This window comes from Thunnus albacares, chromosome 20 (assembly GCF_914725855.1).
Source record: "Thunnus albacares chromosome 20, fThuAlb1.1, whole genome shotgun sequence".
Classification (NCBI taxonomy): domain Eukaryota; kingdom Metazoa; phylum Chordata; class Actinopteri; order Scombriformes; family Scombridae; genus Thunnus; species Thunnus albacares.
This window is the reverse complement of record NC_058125.1, coordinates 26695943-26722168: the sequence shown is the minus strand read 5'-3', so window position 1 is coordinate 26722168 and position 26226 is coordinate 26695943. Positions and strand designations below refer to the sequence as shown.

At 39.7% G+C, this 26226-nt stretch overlaps 3 protein-coding genes across 3 annotated transcripts in view; 2 read left to right on the top strand and 1 right to left on the bottom strand.

The window, feature by feature from the left end:
- Positions 1-26226, bottom strand: part of LOC122971137 (microfibril-associated glycoprotein 4-like) — a 750976-nt gene that overhangs the window by 504991 nt on the left and 219759 nt on the right. The window lies entirely within an intron of this gene.
- LOC122971758 (collagen alpha-1(XII) chain-like) lies at positions 3422-23165 on the top strand. Its single transcript, XM_044338498.1, has 8 exons — positions 3422-3542; positions 4650-4799; positions 17621-17653; positions 18357-18506; positions 20333-20452; positions 21296-21460; positions 22016-22165; positions 23053-23165. Exons 1-8 carry the CDS (start codon positions 3422-3424, stop codon positions 23163-23165), a joined length of 1002 nt encoding a protein of 333 aa, XP_044194433.1.
- On the top strand, positions 23697-26207 carry LOC122971757 (scavenger receptor cysteine-rich type 1 protein M130-like). Its single transcript, XM_044338497.1, has 5 exons — positions 23697-24158; positions 24253-24534; positions 24742-25077; positions 25901-25983; positions 26103-26207. The coding sequence occupies exons 1-5, from the start codon at positions 23816-23818 to the stop codon at positions 26205-26207; spliced, it is 1149 nt and encodes a 382-aa protein (XP_044194432.1). The 5' UTR covers positions 23697-23815.

The window sequence follows — 26226 nt, the reverse complement described above, 5'->3', positions numbered from 1 at the left end:
CTTCTGTGACCCCCCTGGTTGATCTGGGTTCTTTGGCACAGTATCACAAGCCAACTGTGCACAAACTGGGGGTAAAAGTGGACACAGACCTTACATTTGACAGCCAGATTAAAGCTGTGGTGAAGTCAAGCTTTTTCCAGTTGAGGCAGCTGGCAAAAATTAAACCAGTCCTTCAGAGACAGCACTTTGAGACAGTAATCCACACCTTTGTGACCACTCGGCTGGATTTCTGCAATGCAGTTTATATGGGGGTTAGTGCGTCCTCCATTGCTCGTCTTCAACTGGTGCAAAATGCTGCTGCACGTCTTTTAACTGGCACAAGCAAGTATGAGCACATTTCACCTATTTTAGCTTCACTCCACTGGCTGCCCGTCCATTTTAGGATTCATTTTAAAATTATTTTATTTGCTTATAAAGCCTTGAATGGCCTAGCCCCACCTTACCTCTCTGAGCTGCTGCACCCCTACACTCCCAGCCGCTCTCTCAGGTCAGCTGACCAGCTGCTCCTGACAGTGCCTAAAGTGAGGCTTAAGCTCAGAGGTGAATGAGCATTTGCTGTTGCAGCTCCAAAACTGTGGAATGATTTGCCGCTGCACATTAGACATTAGGCCTCCTCACTGTCTCATTTTAAATCTCTTCTTAAAACCTACCTCTTCTCTCTGGCTTTTGACACCATGTAGCGTGTTGCACCTTGCCTGAGCAGTGCACTTTATTTATTTCATTTTATTTATTTTATTTGCTTTTATCCTATTTTATTTGATTTTATCTTATTTTATTACTTTTATCCTATTGTGTCCTTCATCGTTTTATTGTGTTCTGTTGTGATATTTATTGTGTATTTTATCTTGCTGTGCAGCACTTTGGAAACCTTGTGTTTGTTAAAATCGTGCTATATAAATAAAATGGATTGGATTGGACATTGTGGGATTGTTTGCAGGAAGTAGTGTTCACAACATGAACATTACTTTTTTGTTCCATTGTGGATCATTTGAGGCTCTACATATTGGACAAATTTACACACAACATTCAGACACTAAAATGGAGGAGGTTTAATAGAGTGCATTTGTAGTAAATAGGGAGTGATTTCAGACACAGCCTTAGTCTTGCTTCAATATTTGGTCTCTTGTGTATTGTATCCCACAGTCCTCTGTTTTCCTCCAGGTTCTCAGTGTGAAAGCACAGCCAAGGCTGACATCGTGCTGTTGGTTGACAGATCTGGGAGCATCAGCTCTGAAGACTATGGAAAGATTAGGTCCTTTCTATTTCAAATAATCAGCAACTTCAACATCGGCCCTGACAAAGTCCAGATCGGTAATATTTTTACTGCTACAACTATTAACACTACTGTTCCTGGTACTATTACTACTACTGCTTGTGTATAAAGTACTTAAAATACTAAAATCTTTACACCACAATGTGAAAATATTCAAATACAGGTGCAGGTCCCATATTCAAAATTAGCAAAAAAAAAAACGGTAAAATGGGACATGATAACCAGAGTAGTCAAGGTTATGGCTGATGTGAGGATAAAAGGACCATACCAGTGGTTTTACATGTTTAAGCTAAAAAACTGCTGTCTGCATACAGCCTCCATTACTGCCAGTTATTTCCCAAAACATGCAGACATATTTTAGCTTTTGTATTAATTTGCAGAATTCTCAAATTGTTCAAAATGAAATGTTCAGGTGATACACCTACTTTAAAATTCAGTGCTTCATCCACTGAAACACACATTTATAACTCATAGTAATTATGATTCAGCTTGTAAAACAATCTTTTATCCAGACACTGATTTCCATGGTGGAGATATACTGTACATTCCTTCTGTGTAGGTCCGTGTCGGATCAGTTAGCAGGACAGATGTTCTGACTGAACAGACTCTGTGAAGCACACCGCATTTCTGAACAAAACATTCTAGCTAGGAGGGATGCACAACTTTGTCATGTTGGTTCATCCACAGCATCAACTTTCTACAGTCGTTCTGTAGAAAGAGGAATTGTCTTCTTGTTGGAGCTCAAGACATTTTCTTGTCCTTTCTTCTTTTCTAACTACTTTTTGTTTATTAACTAGAATGTAAACTAATAAAAGCCCTCACCTTCTCCTTCCTGCTCTGCTTTTATATGTTACCAGACTAGATGTCAGCGTTAAAAATGGAGGAATTACAACGTTAAACTGTATTAAAAACTCACTTGACTTCTGTGTGACAACATTTAGCTCGCTTTAAACAGTGCAGGTGGTGACTGACTGACACGTTTTTACTGTAGGTTTATGCGTTCGCTGCTGAACGTTCAGTACCATCAACCTTCATACTAGACTCGACTCAACCTGACTGGACTCAGCTGTTGCTGATATTGATATCAGCTCTCATACATAATCGCTGCCCTCAATACTTCCTGTACATGCTGAACTGCTGCCCATATGCCGAAGAATACCAAAGAGACACTCGGGGGCTTCAGGCCTCACCAGATTCGTTCATATACCAGAGTCAGACAGTAGACTCAGGGGTTATTAGCCTGTTAGCCTGTTAGTTGTACTGGACTGGACTGCTGGAATGGTCCTTTAAGCCCTTTGGTCCTTCTTTGCATATGCAGATTTGTTCAGGCATGAGTGTGTGTGAGACATGTGATGTGTGGATGCGTGTTGGAGCTAAAGATGCTAACAAGATAATAACAATAATAATCGTAGTAAACCAATGCATCTGTTCAAGAACACACAATGTAAATTATTATTCTCATACTCATTATTATCATTGCTATTCTCATTATCATTTAAAAACAAAAGCTTGGTCAGTGTGTCAGTTTTACACATTTCTGTGGGTTTTCTGCAGGTCTGGTTCAGTACAGTGACGACCCAATGACCGAGTGGCATCTGAACACCCACCAGACCAAACAATCCCTGATGAGGGCCATAGCCTACCTGCGACAGCCAGGAGGAGGCACCAACACAGGTGATTTAACAACACGCTGTCTGATTGTAAAAATAATTATAATTGTAATATGATAATAATAATTGTAATATTATTATGATTATTAATATTGAGATATTATATTATTATATAATATCATGCTATAATATTATGAATCAAAGATTGCTGCTGCTGTTATAGTGATAGTGATTATAATAATTATATTAACACAATCACAACATTAAAAATCATAATGATTTGAGCGTCTCACAATAGAATTTGAAGCTCTGTGATTGGATGTTTCCAACTGAAATGCACCTCTTTCAGTTTTTATGTCTACAGGCTTCTAGCTTTGACTTTTTATCAAAGAAACAGATATTTTTAACAAGGTTGTGGAAGTGCTCCAACTATCAGTCACCTAACAGTCATTGCAACAGTCAGCTTTTAAATCCTCTTTATTACTGTCATACAGGAAAAGCTCTGAACCACATCCTCCATAATGACTTTAAACCCAAAATGGGAATGCGTGCAGACTCCCACAAAATTGCTATCCTGATTACTGATGGAGCGTCTCAGGACGATGTATCCCTCGCCTCGCAGCACCTGAGAGACACCGGCATTGAGGTCTACGCCATTGGTATAGTGGCCGTTTTACTGTGTTCCAAGTTTCAGGCCACTTAATCTGTAAAGTATCTAAGTTTTGACTTGCATTCCACTGAATTAAATCCACTTTTCTTGTGGAAACCAAATGTACTCACAAGTCCACAGGATGCAGGGAAAATACTGAATGAAATGACATTGCATTGAGCCTGGTTCATTAATGACTTGATGTTGTATCCCAAACTTTAACACACGTTATTAGCAGCTATCACATGTACACATGGTATACATGTTATGGACAGTCAAAAACTGGAACATGTGCTTTTAAAAACTACCTTACATTTAGCATTTTCCTCTGTCAAAAATAATAAAAATATATTTTCCTGCATTCAAGCACCCAAGAACAGAATAATAGCAATTATATACTTAAGCTTAGCAAAGTCCACCCATAATACTCTTCAAAATATACTTAAACTGTACATAAGCTATACATAAACAGTTTAATGAACTTAAATAATGTTAGCATGTAATTACAACAGAAACTATTTATTAAACTCCATTATATGCCTTAGTGATTCTTACAATTGGTGATTTGTTAGTTTGAACAGCAAAGAAGCAGCACAGCTTCAGAAAAGTTTGTAAATTAAAGATAAACTCTGAAATATTCTGCAACAATATCATGAAACTACATTATTTTACCACAAAAGAATGAAGTGAAATTAATATGAATTGAACATATTTCATGTTTGTGAAAATAAAAATGTTAGCTTGAAAAACCCTTCAAATATATAATGACTACATTTGTTGTTAATGTCTTACGTAATTAAATGAAATTAAGCATGTTTCAAGACATTGAAAGTTACTTTTAATAGTGAGCTACAATAAACTAAAATCAATGGCAACCCACGAGGAAGAAAGTCAAGCTAAAAACACATGGTATGCTTTGGTAGATGGTCAGTAATGTTGTAAAATATGATTTCTATTTAATGAGATTTAAAATGCACAACCATCAGCATGTCCTATCAGTTCAGTTTCAGGAGCAGAAAGCAACAGGAAATACTTTTTTATTTTATCAACCTAACAGTTTCTTTGTTGTGGGTCTCATTTTTTAAGGCCCAGTCTTAACAGTATTTCTTTCTTCCAGGTGTAACGGATGCAGAGAAGGATGAGCTAAAGGCCATCGCCTCTTATCCTGTTGAAAACCACATGTACATGCTCAGTAACTTCTCATCCCTCCTGAACATCATTGACGACTTCACCAGCAACCTCTGTAACAGTATCAATGGCAACTTAGGTAGGCAAAGAGTCCATCATAATCAAACAGCGATATGTGTTAGCACCACACTGATCTGCTGGTATCAGAATCAATCTTAAGACATCAAGTTTTAAAAGTTTTTAGGCATCACCTAAATATGAATTGTTACAGTTAGATATCAAGTTGTCTTATAGCAGGGAAATACGATTTATTGGTCTATAGCATAAGTAAATATGCCTTAAACTGGGATCTCACATCAGGTGTTGATGGAGGAAAGGTACAAGATGTCTTGATACTTCACAAAGTGTAGTTTGTGAGTGTTGTTGTCAGTCTGTTGGGACTGCAGCATTCAATGTGCCCTGTTCACCTCTGAGGTATACTGGAAGGATTTGTGTCCCAAAATTTCCAACAGCACCCTGTCCACAAATTCCCTCAGTCGCTGGCCTGTTTTGTTTGTTTTTCCTGTATGCTCAGTGCCAAGCTTGGTCTAGCAGCCTCAGTGACATCCTGGATCACTCTCAAGATTTGCTCCATAGTGTTACACTAGATGGTGAGTTCTAGTGGCGATATTATTTGTTCTCTCTCTCTTCATCAGGTTACATGAATGATCATACCTTATTAAATGTACTCTACCATTGCACAGACACAGCATTAAAAGTATAGCTCGGATATTCACACGACAAGAGAAAGCAGGAGCAATTTTGAGTTTAAATTTACTGTACGTATGAGGTTTTTAAGTGATTCACTTGAGCTCTCCTGGACTGACCTCAGACCAGCAGTAACAACTACAGTTCACTGTTTGAGCTTTGGTCTGATAGCATTAGCTGCTACTGCTGAAAGCAATAATCTGACAGAGGTAAACAAAAAATGGGCAGAAGGTCAAGCATTGGGGTCTACCAGAGTGTCATTCCTCATGCTACCACAGATGGTGCCAGACTAAAAAAAAATCTAATCCAACAAATAGCATCTTGCAATATTTTCTGTACATTTGTGTACTTGTGTAAGGGTATGAAGGTGCTCTCTCTCTCTCTCTCTCTCTCTCTCTCTCTCTCTCTCTCTCTCTCTCTCTATCAATAACTTTTTTGAAGTTGAAATAATCTTTATCAGCATGAATATTGCAGTTAATACTGATGAATTTAATGATCTTTCTCTCTCCAGACTCTGTCAGGCTGGTGAATGGGACTACTATGTGTTCAGGCAGACTGGAGGTTAAGTTTAACCAGTTTAACCAGTCATGGTCCTCAGTGTGTGAAGCTGACCTTGACCAGCAGGATGCAGAGGTGGTCTGTAGGGAGCTCGGCTGTGGGGCTCCTTCAGTCCTCCAGGGGGCGCTCTATGGAGAAGTGGAGGCTCCAATGTGGACCAAAGAGTTCCAGTGTGGAGGCCATGAGTCTGCTCTCCTGGACTGTGGAAGATCAGACTCAGCTAGAAGCACCTGCTCATCTGGCAAAACTGTTGGACTCACCTGCTCAGGTAGAAGAGGAGCTGCAGCTTTGATTTGGCTTCATTTCTGTTCTAATGAAACTCACTTTATTCTTTTACTGATGACTCTCTTGTTTCTCTTCAGAGCCTGTCAGGTTGGTGGGAGGAGCCAGTCGCTGTGCAGGTACACTGGAGGTGAGACGAACAAAGTGGAGACCAGTGCAGGACTCTGATTGGACCCTGAAGGAAGCAGCTGCAGCCTGTGGAGATTTGGACTGTGGCTCTGCTGTTTCAATAGGAAGGAGAAATAATTCCTTAGAGGAATCTGTATGGTGGATCAGATCTGACTGTGTTCAGTCTGGATATGCCCTGAGGGAATGTGCATCATCAAGTTCCTCTTCCTCCATCGTGGAGCTCCTCTGCTCAGGTAAGTCCATCAGTGACATCATCTATGACAGTAATATTTTCCTTCCTCTGGCACAGTGATAGTCAGTGGTTTCCATTGGACTGAACTGTTAACTTATCCAGGACGACGGCATCCTAAAGGGTAGAGAAGTTATCTTGTTCCTGGAGGCTCATTGCTTCAAACCCCCATAAAATGCTGGTTCAGCCAATCATCTCTCTGTGTTTACAGACCTGCTGGTTCAGCCAATCATCTCTGTGTCTTCTACAATGAACGGGATCTCCGAGGCCCAGCAGCAGGGGTTTCAAGTGCATCGGGGCTCCGACTTCACAATCAGCTGCTCCGTCCAGCCTCAGTACCCAGGAGGCTCCTTCCACCTCACCTTCACCTCCTCCAACACAACATACAACTACACCCAGCCAGCTGTCAATCACTCTGCTGACTTCCTGTTTCCTGCTGCAGACCCCGCCCACCAAGGAAGCTACAGCTGTGTTTATGAAGTCTTTGTTTTTTCTCATAACTTCTCCTCTGAGAGCCGTCTGCTGTCTCTCACTGTCACAGGTAAGCTGAAGCAGAGTGTGAAGCTCAGTGGAACTGAGACGTCACACTGACTTTGTTTCCATGTTTGTAAAACATGATAAAAAGTCATCAGGCAGCAGGACCGACCCAGCGACCTACAGAGAGCTGAGGCAGAATCTGATGAAGGAACTGTAAACTGTTTCCTTCCCGGCTTCTTTAATGTTATTGAACCATAACAACTGTGTTGTAGTGAAAAGTAAAAGACAGCAAACGAGTCAGTGAAGCCACAATAATGGTAAGAAACTGGGTAGATACAGAAGAGTTAAGTCAAAGGAAACTTCACTTGTTTGAGATTCTTCAAGACATCTCACCTCTCATCCAAAAGTCTTCTTTGGGTCTGACTGACTGGTGGGGAGTAATCCCTGTAGTTTGTTTACACTTGAAGAGTCATTAAGGTCACATATGGGATGTTAAAGATAAAATATACTAACTCAACATAAAATAGTTTATTTTATTAAAGACGAACTGAACACTAAATTGTTTTTTTTGCCCTGTACACATAATCACTTAGCTTCTTGTTGGCATATGATGTTAATACAGGTGATATTTCCAACAATACACGTATTAAGTTTAAAAACAGCTTTTTCTTGCCCAAGATTAATTTATTTGTTTCTGCTTGGATTAGAAAATGCTGGTCCTCCCTAATTGTAATGTTAGAGGTAAGACTCAAAGAAGAACAAGAGAAAGTTGAAAAAAACAGATATACGACCAGAATATAGTACAAAACACAAAACAATGGTCCAGTTTGCTTTTCTAGCACATGCCATGTGTCTGTTGGATGGTAGCTGTTGTACTCATGATGTCATGTGATCTAATGTGATGACTGAATGTTTCTCATCAGATCCAACAGTTTTTATCATCAGACTGGTCGTCCTGCCGGTGACTCTGCTGTTGTTCATCATTGCCATCTATTTCATCCTGAAGGTACTGAACACATGTTTGTTGTTTAGAGGACTGGTTGAAATGAAGCACTCAGCCTGTTTATATTGAACTGAAGAGAGGACTGATGCAGTAACTTAGATCTGTGTTGTCATGTCTCTCCAGGCCAGCAGGGGGCAGAAGTCAGGCCAGCAGGAGAACATTGAGCTGGATTCTTATAACCTCGGTGTTTCCAGAGCTGAAGGAGAGCCGGCTGAAGAGGAAGAAGCTCAGAGAGCAGAGTAGAACCTCCAAGGAGTCACACAAACATCCATCAGCTCAGTGGAGGATTTTATATTTTTTACACAGATGTTCCCTTTAAAGTAGCACTTAAATCACTGCAGAAAAGGTTTCATCTCTCCTTTCACTCCCATGTGATAAACCAACCAGCTTTTTGCAGCCCGTATCTCAAGGAGTGACGTCATATTGGACAATTCTGCACCTCATGATTTACGAGTTACCAGTGCTTCACTTGGTGTGGAATGACCAACAGCTTATATTCATGTTTGCAAGCTTTAGATATAGATATAGACATATAACATGTATAACAGACATTGCTGATTCATTTAGTTGACTTTATGGCTCTTCTCTACATGTGCTACTTTTACTCTTGTTTTACAACTGTTAATCAGAAGTTAGTCTCACTTTAAAATACTGAACAAACAGTTTTGCAAATGTTTTACGAGGAAGGAAACACATTCAACTCATTTGTTCGAATTACAGGATAAACACAATGAGTTTAATGCAGATTGTAAACTTAACTTTTGTTTGTCTACAAAAAACTCCGATCAGTCGACTCAGGAAAAACAAACCTCACACACATCAGCAAAACTGTCACAAAATACTCGATTATCTGTATATACTTTTATTTTGTCATTATTAATCTCTCACGTCAACAATTATAACTTTTTTACTTTAATGTTTTATGGTCAAGAAATCATTTTTATAAAATACATCCTGTTTTTCTTCACTGCCTTTTATATACTTGAGTGTTTGAGCACAAAAATTGTTATTCAGCTGACATGTAATTTTCTCATTTTTATATTTGTTCTTTGAGTTAACAAAATTCAATAAATCAAACATTTATTGAGTCAGATCAAATGTTTCATCTTTGAGCACCACTTTCTGATCAGTCACTGTTTATAAAGGATTTATAAGCATTAATTAATGGTTAATAAGTCACTTACTGATCATTTAGAGATAAGTTATAAGCCATTATTATGGATAACTTCTGGGTTGCAAGTAGAAAGCTGACATGAAAATTCTTTCCGACTCCTAATTAAGTCTCAACATGACGTGAACGCTCAAGCTTTCATCCAAAGTTTAAGTCAATGTTTTTCAGACAAACTTGTGAACCAAAAACAGGACGAAATAAAATCTAACAATAATAAAATAAAACCAAAAAAAGAGAAAAAAACCAAACTTCAAATTTCACATCTTTATTATGACATCTCAAAATCACATACAAAAAAAAGAAAAAACACAACAAAAATATATATTACGTAAAAAATGAGGTCTCGACACATTTCACATATATGATACAAACTGATTCATCTTCATTGACCTGACAACAAGAATAAATAAAACTGGAAAAACATCAGTGCAAAGTATTTTCATTTCATTTGAGCAGTAATCTTTGACTTTATGTTTCAAACACTCTGCCTGATGTGTGTAATCAGAACAGTTCAAACATTTGTTGTCAAAGGTTCATTATCACCACAGAGCACTGAGGTTGTGATCAGAGGCGATTCTGAAAACCCTCCCTGTTGGTGCGTTTAAGGACACTCTGACATCTGCATTGCACTGATGGTCTCTGCTGTTACACAGAATCAAATCCACAAAAACATTAAAAAACGTGTTGCTGTGGACCAGATAATGTGACTTTGATCATTTCTTGCATTAAAGAAGCTCTAATATTAAATGTTACAGTGTTTCTGAGCACAACAGACAGATGTGAAAACATTCAACTCAAAACTGTTTTACTACACTGCAATAATGCAACTGATAAAAGAAAAATGGGATAAAACATTCAAAAAGACCTTTAACACAGCAAATAGAAAACACTGATATAAAATATTAACTATACATCACAAAGCTTTCAGCGTGTCCTTTTTCCACAGGAAAATGACAACACTTGGACATCAAGAAGTCTGTGGTTCCTCAGGCATAGTTAGCAGCAGTTAGCAGGGAGTGACTGCGTGTCTCTCCTGCCTCCACACTGTTTGTGCAGTAAATAATCAACTTTGCGGCGTCCCGTGCACTCTGAAGCGATACATGCAGGTGTACTCCTGGTGGCCCCAGTTGGACAACACCTGCACCTCAATGATCTGAAAGGTTCGGTCGTTTTCCTCCTGTCGAAGAAGAAAAAACAATAAGCTGAAATCACAGTAAAGGTGTGGTGTCATTGGCGAATCTGCACACTTAGCGTTAATTTAAAAATAGTGAATAGTGAATATAAAGGCTTTTGGATAGTCTAAAGGTTTTAGATTCCAGATTTTTTTATTGGGAAAAAAATAATTTTTGCACAACATTCTCGCACAATTATGAATAATTGCCAACAATACTTTGCCTCACACGGGGCACCATTTTGTTGGGCCTTGCTACAAGTTTGGCTACTCAGCAATAATTAATCATTATCAAAGAAAGCCTGGTAGCACCCTGTGGCTCTATCTAACAGGCTCTATTTCTTACTCAGGCTGGAATGCATAACAGTAACAGCCAGGTACAAACTATCTATGTGTCACAGGACCAGTTGCATGCTGTGTTTTAATTAAAAAGGGGAGCACTTGAGTAAACAGCCAATTCTGACAGCTTGACTAGGTGTCATTGAATATGTGTTATTTGAATGCTGAACCGAAATCCTTTTAATTCCTAAAGAGTAGGTATAACTTGAGTGGCTGGCAGCAATGGTAAATTCTTAATATAATACTATGGGAACACTGTAAACAAACAATCATTATCATTACCTCTCCATCTGTATGCATTCATGTAACATCAATGCATGTCACTAACTTTGCTTCTTCCCCGGAGTTTTTTGTGCTTTCTCATCTCACAGAAAAACCTGACTCCCGGGCCGAACCTTCGCGGTCCTTCACAGTCCTGGTGGCATCCTTCCCTGTCTATTGATGCTTGTGCTTGTTGTTGTTTGTTGTTGTCATTGTTTTTCTTCTGTCCCCCCTCCCCCTTTCCCTCTCTCTTTCTCTCTCTCAACCCAACCGGTCAAAGCAGATGGCCGCCCACCAAGAGCCGGGGTCTGCTTGAGGTTTCTACCCGTTAAAGGGGAGTTTTTCCTTACCGCTGTCGCCAAGTGCTGCTCATGGGGGAATTGTTGGGTCTCTGTAAATTAAAGAGTACGGTCTTGACCTGCTCTATGTGAAAAGTGCCTTGAGATGACTTCTGTTGTGATATGGCGCTATATAAATAAAGATTGATTGATTGATTGATTGATTGATATCACAGATAATGATTAATTATTAAAATCAATAGCAGAGGAACAGACACGTCCTCATTTCAACACCATCATAAACAAGATGATCTTTTTATGAAATATAACATTAACTTCCAGGTAAAAAGAGCAGAGATGTGACTTCACACAACAAAGGCATTATATTTAGTGTGTCATCTATTAATTTTATTGATCATGAGGATCTGGTGGTTTTCCACCTTAGTTAAAGAATCCAGATTAATTTTTGACGTCATGGTCGATACCTCATATGTTTAATCAGGTCAGTACCTGAACAGAAACTGGTCTCAAAATCTTTACATTTACCTAAAAACATTTTGTATTTCTGCAGTTATATCCCTGATCGTGTGCAGAAGGCTGTCAAACAGCTCGTAAATCATTTTAATAATCAGACAGGTTCCTTTCTTTGACGTCAGCAGTTTGATCAGAGTCTTCTTTTAACAGGAAATGTGTTGATGTAAAGGTACATAAATCGGTGACAATAATTGTATATTGATCACTTTTATATTTTAAAAACTTTTTTGTGTGAAACCTAGTGTGTTTTATCCCTGACAGCAACATGGCTGCAGGGTGCATCTCTCAGTCAGTCCACCTGTAGTTTTGAGTGAAATATCTCAACAACTATTAAACAAATTGCCACCAAATGTGGTTCAAACATTCATGTCTTTCCTCAAGATAAATCTTTGATTTGTTTCATCTAGCACCATCATCTGGTCAAAACTCTAATTTTGAAATTTGTGAAAACTGGTATAAAACAAGAACAATGAGCTTGTTAACAATATGGATGGTAGAAAAACTTTTTGGGAAAATAACCAGAAGCACATTTTTTAAAGCCTCTGATTGGTTGGTTTCAAATCTTAAGTACCTCATTATATCGTTAAATATTCATCCCCACAAGAACACACATGATCATTAAAAAAACAGGAATACAGAAATCTCATGTGAATGAACCAAAACTGTTCCATCTGTGTTCATGTAGGAAGCGTTACTCAGAGTAAGAAGCTGGAGGTTCTTGTTAAAGTAGCATATACTGTCATACTCTGCAGTGATGACTCACAGTGACTGAGAGTTTAAGTTTAAGTGTTTGCACTAAACTGATCTCTGGAAAACAACCCCAGAAAAGACACCCAGAAAACCCTCCTTCAGATAGAAAGTTGCTCCCCCCCCCGACACACACACACACACACACACACACACATGCATCTAGTATTAAGCCAACATTTTGTTTGTATTTATTAATTTTTCTTCTTGTTGTTTTGTTTGTACTGTCCCGTGTCATATGTGTTCTTGTGTTAATCACTTATGTTCCACTCAATACAAAGAACAGTAAATAAAATTTAAAAAAACAGAAAACACACAAACAACTCTGCAGCAGTCACTGCTGTATGTCGCAATAACTGCTGTGATGTTGCCACGGTAACAGCAGTATAATCTCAGCTGCTCATCAGTGAGTTTATCCTCAGACCCGCTGATTGGTCCATCTCACTGTCAATCAATATATCAATAGCTCTGATCCTTACAAGCCAAATGAGCTGTCACGATTGGTTGCGTGTTGTCATGGTGATCCAAACCACATGTGAGCATCAAGTTTTAGTTGGTTGGTCCAACCTTACTAAATGGAAGCCCCCCCATCCCCAGTGCAAATAACAGGCTGGAGTGTGTATGAATGAGAGGTGCGTTGGATAAACGTCCTTCATTTACTTTAGCTGTCAGTCACATGATGAAGCCGCTCAGAGCCGTTTCAGCCAGCAGCTTCCTGTCAGAAAGCACATGAAGCTGATGAGGAGATAAAGGATTCAGAGGAAACACCACATCTGATTAACATAAAAAGACACGATGAGTCCAACAGACGAGCAGAGAGAGACGACACAGAGACAGAGACAGACGTCTACCTGGACATGGATCACCTGCTGATGCTGTTGCTGCTGCTGTGGAGCTCAGGTAAGACTCTGCTGTAATGTAAAAATACTGAGTTCAAGTCAAACAGCAGCTTTGAAAACTGCAGTAAAAGTCAACATGGTCAGTAAAATGTAGTGAAGTGTGTTCAGTAAAAGTTCTGATACTTGCTGTAATGAGTTTTATCTCTTTAACTTCAAAAAACAAACCAATAATTCATGTGTTCATTATCTAATAATGAAAATTCAAAGCATATAAATGTAAAATCCTGCTGACGTCTTCAAGCTGTTCGTGAAGTGACTTAAGTGACTTTTTATTATTCTACCTCTGTGTTCATTATCAGATGGGTGACTGTGGATTGTTGGACCTGTTTATTTAGGATGTTTGGATTTTACATTATTTGATGTGTTTTAATCATTTGATGTGTTATTTTGTTGCTGTAATCTGACATAAAAGAGCTTCCATATAACAGTGTAGCCCAGTAAACATTTACACGAAAGCATCAGGAGCTACAGGAAAGTTATATGTGTACTTATACATACATACTGATGCACATATACAAAATACACATCACACAGTTTCTCCTGGAAGACATTCACAGTGTTGCACTCTGATGGTGACATGAAACCTGACAGACGTAGTTGACAAGTGAAGTTCAAGCCACTTTCACACCTGCACACACCTGACCAAACACTGCCATAAGTGGGTGAGACTGTCTGTTACAGACAACTCTTTATGAGCCACTCTGTTGTCATTTTTTCACCTTTATTTATTCACGAGGGTTTCACTGAGAACAATGCTGTCTGTTTCAGGAACACACTGATCACATTCATACAGTTGCACATTCACACCTGGAAGCTGTCCAGTCCAGCAGAATTTATGTCCCCACAACATGAGGAACACAAGTATACACACACACACACACACACACACACACACACACACATTGTCGCAGGTCACTTTTAGGGACATTACATAGACATTAATTTCCTGGAGACATACCCTAACCCTAACCTTCTTTAAGACTTTTTTTGTTCCTTTTAACCCTGTAAGGTCCACTGTTGCAATATTACAACAATCACTTTTAGCTGTCCTAAAACCCTTTAATTTCTGCATCAGAGGCCTACAACAACATCTGAGAGGTGAAAAAAAAAGTTTGCTCATTTTTTCCTATATTTAGGCTTTACAGGGTTAATAATGAAAACTATTAACATGACATTTAAAAACATGTTTTAATCCTCTCAAATGTTCCTTCAAATCAGCTGCAAACTTCCTCAATGACAGAAAACAGTTTGTTTTAATGGGAACAAAATGAAGTTGAGAGGTTTTTCTGTGACAGGAAAGTGTTTGAGGACAAACTGATTAGCATCTGATGTGAGATTACAGAGTATACTTCTGTTACCATGGCAATGCAAGAGCAATTCTTATCACATATAGGACTGACTGTTGCGAAACACTTTTTAAATTTTTTTCTTATCAAATATACGTGTTTGAGCCGCTTCCTGTAACTCTGTCAAACTTTTTCTCACACTTAACCCCTAAAAGTTTCCACTTGTCATTGCTTAAAGATTGTTAAAACAATCAAAATCCTTTAAACAGAGTCTTCATTTTAAGATTTAATGATTTATGTTATGGGAACTTGAGTTTTTTTCCACAAAAGGGAAGTGAGTCCCCACAATGTGACTGTGAAGATTTATATCCTCACAATGTGAGGAATATAAGCACGCATGCACACAGCAGCACATCATGATGCTGATATGTAATAGGGAGAGATGTGTGTTTGGATATCAGTAGGAAAAACCTTTGTTTTCATTTCCATAGCAATGTGGCTGAGGTCTTACATCTGGGACACACTGGATGCGTGAGCAGCGCGTGTCACGTGCTGCTGCTGCAGCGCGTCATCTTGAGATTCGGGGCGTGATGCGCGCGGTTCTCAGCAAAATTAGACAGGGAACATGATCAGTTGATAGTCATATTGACATCATAGCAGCAATATTACATCTTTCACTATGGTTTCAAATGTTTGTATCTGTGCAATGTGTCACAGACATGAAGTGTCACCACTGCGCGTCAGCCTGTGCGTACACACTGGGGCAGGGAGCCTCTCTGGTGGGGAACTCCAGCCATTGAACCAATTGAAAAACGGAGATTCTTTTCTGGACTCCTGTTTGCTTTCTGTGATATTAGTTCAAACCGGGGCTCCTGCCTGTTGTTTCACCTGCTTCCAGACGGAGATTTGGTGTTGTTGTTTTCCTTATTTGTTGTCAGTTTCCCTCCTGACAGTTAGTTTGGAGGTTTGCTTGTTGGAGTGTGTTTGGCTCGTTTGGGGAACTTGTTGTTGTCTGGAGGAATTTTCTTCACTTGGAGTAGTGACAGTGGGGGTTTAACTGGCAGAATGATCAGTATAATCAATAAAAAACCCTTCCTGTGTGAGGAGTGTATGTAGCTGACACAGAAGTAGCACCAACCAGACCCCACCATGCCTGTCAGAGAAAAAGCTGCTTTCACCTCACATAATTCATTCATTTCTCCCTCATCCTTCTGCTGATCTAACAACAGGTGACACTTTCTGAAACTGCATATCAGGCTAAACTCAAAGCCCCGCCCACTGTTTAGCAGTCCAATCAAATGTGAAGGATTTGATGTAAACCCCTCTTGTAACTGTGTACCAGTCAAATTTATATAATAACTTTCATGGGGCCTTTAATATCTGAGATCTGTGAACATGGTGACATCGCTAAAAAGACGTCTGATAGGTCAAAAATATGAGCAGTCAGATGATCAGACAGGAAACAAACCAACATGTTAGACAAACACAAGTTTTAATGAACTGTAGTTTTCCTTTAACTCTGTATGAAGCGTCTGTTGAGCTTGTGTTCATGTGTTCATCTCATCTGCTGCTCTTCAAAGAAGCAGAAAGTAGAAGCAGTGAGGTCAAGAAAAAAGGTCTTAAAGTTTCAGGCTGACCAGGCAAAGAGAGACGTTTGTTGTTCCATCATTTTTTTTTTCTGTTGTTGTCTTTTTACGAGGATTATTTCACCCAAAAATAATACCTCATACTGCAGTCTACCTTTACACAATCTGCAGGAATGTGAAGGAAACATGTAATATCTATAAAAATGTCATGTTTCATCCAGCTCTCTTTATTCATAGAAAATAAACTTTATTGTATGTATAATTCATATTCATATTATATCATAATAATAAATAAATTAATACAGGTATAATAAATGTACATTTTAATACATTTACACATAGCGCAACAAAAATAAAATCACATGAATTCCACTTGATTTAATAGCTCAGGTGGAAGTTACTGCTACTCTGCTAAACTAAGCTAAGCTAAGCTACCTTTAGCAGTAGTTTAACTGTTTTATTTGTCTCCATCATGTTTGGATTTAGCTGGAATAAGTTTACATATTATGTTACAGATAACAGCTCATGGGGAAAAAGTAACTTAGCTTTAGCTAAGACTAGCCATGGCTATATCAGCAGCTAGCTTAACTTGACAATGCTCTACAGTGTATATTGTGTAGTTCTGTGTAGTTCAGTCTAGTTGAAAGAGATTCTGGTTGGTTTTCCTCCTTAGTTCATTTCATTTGGGCAGATCTGAACACAGCAAACGTCCTCAGACCAAAATAACTTCACAGAGATCCTTTAGAGGAAGTGGTCTTGGTTCGTTTGTGGTTGAAACGTGATGTGGCCTCCATCTGACCAATTACACGGCTTCAAGTTTGAGCTAAATGGCTCCCGTAGCCAGGACCGCTTTGCATGCTGGGATGTTGATGAGTGAAATCAACAAGGTCCGACCTGTACTAACAAACAAGTACATTGTCTTCTTGGTATTTGGGCAGATCGGAGCTTCTTCAGGACCTTCTTCCTGTGTTTATGTTCTCGCTCCCGCCCCAGACACATCTGACCAATGAGAAGAGAGAACATTCTCACCTGGCTTTTAATGATGATTTTTGGTTCACTTAGATTTCTTTCTGTGTGTAAAGAAACAGAAATAAGTTTATCATGACATCCATTGATTCAGACCAGAACAAACACCTTTTCTTAAGATGTCTAGCTTGCTGTCTGTCTCTTCTAGAGCCTCCAGATGTCCAGAAACAGCTCTGTGTTTGTTCAGTTCACAGCTCTGCTCCAATCTAAATGTGAAATTTCTGATTTTCTCTCCAGGACTCCAGGCTGAAGATAAACACCAATCAACAGGTAAAAAGAGAGAAAGAGAGAATAGGCGCCTCCTTTGGAGGTGTTCAGGCTCATCCAACTGGTAGGAGACCACAGTGCAGAACACGCTGGAGAGATTATATGTATCTCATCTGGTCTGGGAACACCTCTGGATCCCCCAGGAGGACCAGCACCTAGATAAGCAGCTGAGAATGGATGAAGTTTGGTTCATGTCCAAATAGTCTCAAAACTAATGACACAGCTGTACTTTTTGTTTGGTGTTAATTGTCAAATGTCAGTGTGCTGACATGCTGAACTAAGATGGTTAACATGGTAAACACTATACCTGCTAAATGTCAGCATGTTAGCATTTAGCTCAAAACACCACTGTGTACAGTCTCACAGTGCTGTTAGCATGACTGTAGACTTTCAGGATGTGTCCGAAATCCCTCCCTGGTTCACTCATTCACTACTCACTAATACACACTGTCTGCTGTGGAGTCGCACACCGCTAATTTTGGTGTCTGTAAAATGCAATGCATGGCATTGTGGGATTGTTTGCAGGAAGTAGTGTTCACAACATGAACATTACTTTTTTGATCCATTGTGGAACATTTTAGGCTCTACATATTGGATAAATTTGCACTTTGTAGTAAATAGTGAGTGATTTCAGACACAGCCTTAGTCTTACTTCAACATTTGGTCTCTTGTGTCGTATATCCCACAATCCTCTGTTTTCCTCCAGGTTCTCAGTGTGAAAGCACAGCCAAGGCTGACATCGTGCTGTTGGTTGACGAATCTGGGAGCATCAGCCCTGAAAACTTTGCAATCATTAGGTCCTTTCTAACTCAAATAATCAACAACTTCGACATCGGCCCTGACAAAGTCCAGATCGGTAATATTTTTACTACTACAACTATTCACACTACTGATCCTGGTACTATTACTACTACTGCTTGTGTATAAAGTACTCAAAACACTAAAATCTTTACAGCACATCGTGAAACACACACAGGTCCCGTATTATAAATTAGCAAAAGAGCAGCAAAATGGGACATGATAACCAGAGTAGTCAAGGTTATGGCTGATGTGAGGATAAAAGGACCATACCAGTGGTTTTACATGTTTAAGCTAAATAACTGCTGTCTGCATACAGCCTCCATTACTGCCAGTTATTTCCCAAAACATGCAGACATATTTTAGCTTTTGTATTAACTTGCAGAATTCTCAAAATGTTCAAAATGAAATGTTCAGGAGATACACCTACCTTATAATTCAGTGCTTCATCTACAGAAACACACATTTATATCATGTTAATTATGATTCAGCTTGTAAAACAATGTTTTATCCAGACACTGATTTCCATGGTGGAGATATACTGTACATTCCTTCTGTGTAGGTCCGTGTTGGATCAGTTAGCAGGACAGATGTTCTGACTGAACAGACTCTGTGAAGCACACCGCATTTCTGAACAAAACATTCTAGCTAGGAGGGATGCACAACTTTGTCATGTTGGTTCATCCACAGCATCAACTTTCTACAGTCGTTCTGTAGAAAGAGGAATTGTCTTCTTGTTGGAGCTCAAGACATTTTCTTGTCCTTTCTTCCTTTCTAACTCATTTTAGTTTATTAACTAGTATGTAAACTAATAAAAGCCCTCACCTTCTCCTTCCTACTCTGCTTTTATATGTCACCAGACTAGATGTCAGCGATAAAAATGGAGGAATTACAACGTTAAACTGTATTAAAAACTCACTTGACTTCTGTGTGACAACATTTAGCTCGCTTTAAACAGTGCAGGTGGTGACTGACTGACATGTTTTTACTGTAGGTTTATGCGTTCGCTGCTGAACGTTCAGTACCATCAACCTTCATACTAGACTCGACTCAATCTGACTGGACTCAGCTGTTGCTGATACTGATATCAGCTCTCATACATACTCGCTGCCCTCAACACTTCCTGTACATGCTGAACTGCTGCCCGTATGCCGAAGAATACCGAAGAGACACTCGGGGGCTTCAGGCTTCACCAGATTGGTTCATGAGTCATATCGTGGAAATTGTCTGAAAAACAAAACACACATATGAAATAATATACAAAATACTGCTGGGTTGAAGATTAAAAAATATTGTACAATAAGAAGACAGAACACACAAAGATTTACATCAGTTCATCTCAGCGAGCAAAAAGCAAACACCATTCTATTATAGTTGGAGAAGGAACAAAGAAATTATCTTTGATTGGTCAAATCGTACAAACTTCAGTTATGTATGTATGTTAACTAAGAGCCACATCACCTAAAGACACAAATCAGGAAAGATATGTGGCCTTTGACCCCTTAATATGTCCTGTTTACTCCAAGACACAGAGTTTTACCTTCTTGGGGATGAAACAGGATAGAGAAGGTCTACTGTCTAACCCTTGAGTCAGACAGTAGACTCAGGGGTTATTAACCTGTTAGCCTGTTAGTCCTACTGGAATGGTCCTTTAAGTCCTTTGCTCCCTCTATGCATATGCAAATTAGCACAGGAATGAGTGTGCATGAGACATGTGATGTGATAATAACAATAATAATACTAATAAACCAATGCATCTGATCAAGAACACTCAGTGCAAATTATTATTCTCATACTCATTATTATCATTGTTATTCTCATTATCATTTCAAAACAAAAGCTGAGTCAGTGTGTCAGTTTTACACATTTCTGTGTTTTTTGCAGGTCTGGTTCAGTACAGTGACGACCCAAAGACGAAGTGGCAGCTGAACACCCACCAGACCAAACAATCCCTGCTGAAGGCCATAGCCACGCTGCGCCAGAGAGGAGGAGGAACCAACACAGGTGATTTAACAGCACACTGTCTGATCCACACCAGCTTTACAATGTGAGCGACTCAGGCAGAGGCTCTGATTACATCTATTAGATATATTTACTTTCTGTATTTAGGTCTGTCAGCAGTGGAAAGAGAAGCTGTTAGTGATCCATATTTTGTACAAAATTTTAACTTTAAGTATTTATAGTATAGAATATATTGTATGTATGGAGCAATTTGTGAATGAAATTCACTCTCTTGATCAAGAAAACTGTATCTGCTAACAAATAACATTTTCAGAACAGAGACTTCAGATAAAGTTAATAAAAAGTATTTTGACTCATACTGATTCCAGAAACAGTAGAGTTACAATTTGAAATTAGATGATTTGATGCGATGATGGTAATTTGTATTATTGTTACTATGATAATATTAATAATAATTCTAAAACTATTATGATCATCATATATATCTATATATATATATTTTTTAAATTATTACATTACTATACAGTATCATGCTATGATATAATAAATAAAACATTGCTGAATGTGTTATAGTGATAGTGATTATAATAATTATATTAACACAATCACAACATTAAAAATCATAATGATTTGAGCATCTCACAGTAGAATTTGAAGCTCTGTGATTGGATGTTTCCAACTGAAATGCATTTTGGGAGTCATAGTTAACTTTCTCTCTCAGTTTTTATGTCTACACGCTTCTAGATTTGACTTTTTTTTATCAAAGAAACAGATATTTTTAACAAGGTTGTGGAAGTGCTCCAACTGTCAGTCACCTAACAGTCTCTGCAACAGTCAGCTTTTCAACTCTGCACCTTTTAAATCCTCTTTATTACTGTCATACAGGAAAAGCTCTGAACTACATCCTCCATAACAACTTTAAACACAATGTGGGAATGTGTGCAGACTCCCACAAAAGTGCTATCCTGATTACTGATGGAGAGTCTCAGGACAACGTATCCCTCGCCTCGCAGCACCTGAGAGACACCGGCATTGAGGTCTACGCTGTTGGTATAGTGGCCGTTTTACTATGTTTCAAGTTTCAGGCCACTTAATCTGTAAAGTATCTGAGTTTTGACTTGCGTTCCACTGAATTAAATCCACTTTTCTTGTGGAAACCAAATGTACTCACAAGTCCACAGGATGCAGGGAAAATGCTGAATGAAATGACATTGCATTGAGCCTGGTTCATTAATGACTTGATGTTGTATCCCAAACTTTAACACGTTATTACCTGCTATCACATGTACACACGTTATATATGTTAAACACGATCAAAATCTTGGTTTGATCTGAACTTACTTGCAGATTCCTCTACAGCACCAGTCAAAGGTTTGGTCACACTTTCTCATTCAAGTGAGTGGGAAGGTGTGTCCAAACATTTGACTGGTATTTTATATCTTAGCACATTATTGGGGGGATATTTGGAACATACACTTTAAAAACTGCCTTATATTTTGCATTTTCCACTGTCTTAAATAATAAAAATATGTGTTCATGCGTTCCAGCACCCAAGAACAGAATCATTTTTTAAGGTACAGTTTTAACAGTATTTCATTCTTTCAGGTGTAGGGAATGCAAACGAGGATGAGCTGAGGGTCATCACCTCAGATCCTATTAAAAACCACGTGTACACGCTCAGTCACTTCTCATCCCTCCTGGACATCGTCAACAACCTCACCATCAACATCTGTAACAGTACCAACAGCAGCTTAGGTAAACAAAGAGTCCATCAAGAGTCCAATTTCCAACAGCACCCTGTCCACAAATTACATCACTTGCTGGCCTGTTTTGTTTGATTCAGTACTCCAAAAATTCAGATATTGCAGCAGCTTGAGCAGTTCAACAAAGAGTCCTCTTTGGCTTTCAAAAAATCATTGTCTTCTTGCAGCTGGTGCACTTTGGATTCAAGCAGGGTTACTGTGCTGCTGTGAGATGACACTGTTTCCTCAGTGATGTCAAAGTGAGGGGCAGAGGCTTCAACTTTTTTCTTTGACAGCATTCAAGACCAGGCCGTAGTGTTTCCCTCATTTCTTCAGCCAGCGCTATACAGGACTTTTCCTGCTCAACTCATAGGCAGGATACTGTCAGCATTTCCCCTGTGGTCACCACAGGATGTCCCCCTCTTTGGATGGGTTTACGGCTTGATCTTCAAATTGTTAATCTTGCCCTTGCAGTGTTCTAAAGATGAAAAACTTATGTTATTCATAGCTAAATGTGCACTTTGTGTATAGTAGTTAAGGAGCTACTCCCCTTGTGTCAGCTCAGCTCAAAGCCATAGCGGAAATCCATGTTTCCACCAGTTTGTGTGGTATAAAGCCATAGGCTTTGATGAGATCCAGCCATATAGCAGACAGGTCTCTTTGACCTTCGTACACCTCTGTGATCAGCTGAGTAACCACTCCTGCTCAATGCACCCTGGGACCTTCAGGACTTCCCTTTCTGAACTGAGGTGTTGAAGTAGGAGTTCTTCTGAGTTTTCCAATAAGTTGTCGAGCAACAATACTGAAAGTTATCAGTATCATTATAAGTGCACTGCTGAGGTCTGAGATCATCTTGAGCTGTTAAATGTTGTTTGTGTTTTCCACCTTTGGAACTCAAAGACTCTCCGCTGTTAGACTACCTTCCCCCTTCTCCGGATCACCTTGAAGACCCCTTCACAATCATTGCAGGAGACTGGGGCATGTCTAGTAGAGCTTGTAAGGCACTCCTCTAGGGCCTGGGGCCGAGCTTGTTTTTGCAGCCCCAGTGACATCCTGGATCTCCCTCAAGATTTGCTCCATAGTTTTAAACTAGATGCTGAGTTCTAGTGGAGATATCAAAGCCCTGCCTTCTCCCAGGTGTTGTTCCCTCTCTCCTTCGCTGCAGGTGTTTTTGAGGTACCAATCAGTTCATCTCTTTGAAGCATGCCAGGTGACCGTTTCACTCCTGTGCAAGTAGTTTCTTGGTGGAATTGAAGGGGTCTGCCACAAACGCCCCTGTCAACATTAAAAAGAATGTTTTAGTCAGAGAAAAGGTATGAGTATCAGATGGGTCAATCAAGCTTGTTAGGAGATAAAGATGTCACATTTCATCAGGTATTGTTAAACACAGGTGTGCTGCTTCTTCCTGAAAGCAATAATCTGACAAAGGAAAACAAAAAATGGGCACGAGGTCAAGCATTGGGGTCTACCAGGGTGTCATTCCTCATACTACCGCAAGATGTTGCCAGACTAAAATATATTCTAATCCCACAAATAGCATCTTGCAATTTTTTCTGTACATTTGTGTACTTGTGTCAGGGTATGAAGGTGCTCTCTCTCTCTATCAATAACTTTTTTGAAGTTGAAATAATCTTTATCAGCATGAATATTGCAGTGAATACTGATGAATTTAATGATCTTTCTCTCTCCAGACTCTGTCAGGCTGGTGAATGGGACTACTATGTGTTCAGGCAGACTGGAGGTTAAGTTTAACCACTTTAACCAGTCGTGGTCTTCAGTGTGTGAAGCTGACTTTGACCAGCAGGATGCAGAGGTGGTCTGTAGGGAGCTCGGCTGTGGGGCTCCTTCAGTCCTCCAGGGGGCGCTCTATGGAGAAGTGGAGGCTCCGATGTGGACCAAAGAGTTCCAGTGTGGAGGCAATGAGTCTGCTCTCCTGGACTGTGGAAGATCAGACTCAAATAGAAGCACCTGCTCACCTGGCAAAGCTGTTGGACTCACTTGCTCAGGTAGAAGAGGAGCTGCAGCTTTGATTTGGCTTCATTTCTGTTCTAATGAAACTCACTTTATTCTTTTACTGATGACTCTCTTGTTTCTCTTCAGAGCCTGTCAGGTTGGTGGGAGGAGCCAGTCGCTGTGCAGGTACACTGGAGGTGAAACGAACAAAGTGGAGACCAGTGCAGGACTCTGATTGGACCCTGAAGGAAGCAGCTGCAGCCTGTGGAGATATGGACTGTGGCTCTGCTATTTCTACAGGAAGGAGAAAGAATTCCTTAGCTGGATTTGTATGGTGGATCAGATCTGACTGTGTTCAGTCTGGATATGCCCTGAGGGAATGTGCATCATCAAGTTCCTCTTCCTCCATCATGGAGCTCATCTGCTCAGGTAAGTCCATCAGTGACATCATCTATGACAGTAATATTTTCCGTCCTCTGTCACAGTGATAGTCGGTGGTTTCCATTGGACTGAACTGTAAACTTATCCAGGATGACGGTATCCTGAAGGGTAGAGAAGTTATCTTGTTCCTGGAGGCTCATTGCTTCAAACCCCCATAAAATGCTGGTTCAGCCAATCATCTCTCTGTGTTTACAGACCTGCTGGTTCAGCCAATCATCTCTATGTCTTCTACCATGGACGGGGTCTCTGAGGTCCAGGTCCAGCAGCAGGGGTTTCAGGTGCATCGGGGCTCCGACTTCACCATCAGCTGCTCCGTCCAACCTCAGTACCCAGGAGGCTCCTTCCACCTCACCTTCACCTCCTCCAACACAACATACAACTACACCCTGCCAGCTGTCAATCACTCTGCTGACTTCCTGTTTCCTGCTGCAGACCCCGCCCACCAAGGGAACTACAGCTGTGTTTATGAAGTCTTTGTTTTTTCACATAACTTCTCCTCTGAGAGCCGTCTGCTGTCTCTCACTGTCACAGGTAAGCTGAAGCAGAGTGTGAAGCTCAGTGGAACTGAGACGTCACACTGACTTTGTTTCCATGTTTGTAAAACATGATAAAAAGTCATCAGGCAGCAGGACCGACCCAGCGACCTACAGAGAGCTGAGGCAGAATCTGATGAAGGAACTGTAAACTGTTTCCTTCCCGGCTTCTTTAATGTTATTGAACCATAACAACTGTGTTGTAGTGAAAAGTAAAAGACAGAAAACGAGTCAGTGAACGACAACAATAGTAAAAAACAGAGTAGATACAGAAGAGTTAAGTCAAAGGAAACTTCACTTGTTTGAGATTCTTCGAGACATCTCGCCTTTCATCCAAAAGTCTTCTTTGGGTCTGACTGACTGGTGGGGAGTAAACCCTGTAGTTCGTTTACACTTGAAGAGTCATTAAGGTCACATATGGGATGTTAAAGATGAACTAAACATAAAATTGTTTATTTTTCACCCTGTACACATAATCACTTAGCTTCTCGTTGGCATATGATATTAATACAGGTGATATTTCCAACAATACACGTATTAAGTTTAAAGACAGCTTTTTCTTGCCCAAGACTAATTTATTTGTTTCTGCTTGGATTAGAAGATGCTGGTCCTCCTTAATTGTAATGTTAGAGGTAAGACTCAAAGAAGAACAAGAAAAAGTTGAAAAAATAAGAATAGGACCAATGAACCAGAATATAGTGCAAAACACAAAACAATGGTCCAGTTTGCTTTTCTAGCACATGCCATGTTTCTGTTGGATGGGAGTTGTTGTACTCATGATGTCATGTGATCTAATGTGATGACTGAATGTTTCTCGTCAGATCCAACAGTTTTTATCATCAGATGGGTCGTCCTGCCGGTGACTCTGCTGTTGTTCATCATTGCCATCTATTTCATCCTGAAGGTACTGAACACATGTTTGTTGTTTAGAGGACTGGTTGAAATGAAGCACTCAGCCTGTTATATTGAACTGAAGAGAGGACTGATGCAGTAACTTAGATCTGTGTTGTCATGTCTCTCCAGGCCAGCAGGGGGCAGAAGTCAGGCCAGCAGGAGAACATTGAGCTGGATTCTTATAATCTCGGTGTTTCCAGAGCTGAAGAGGAAGGAGCTCAGAGAGCAGAGTAGGACCTCCAAGGAGTAAAAC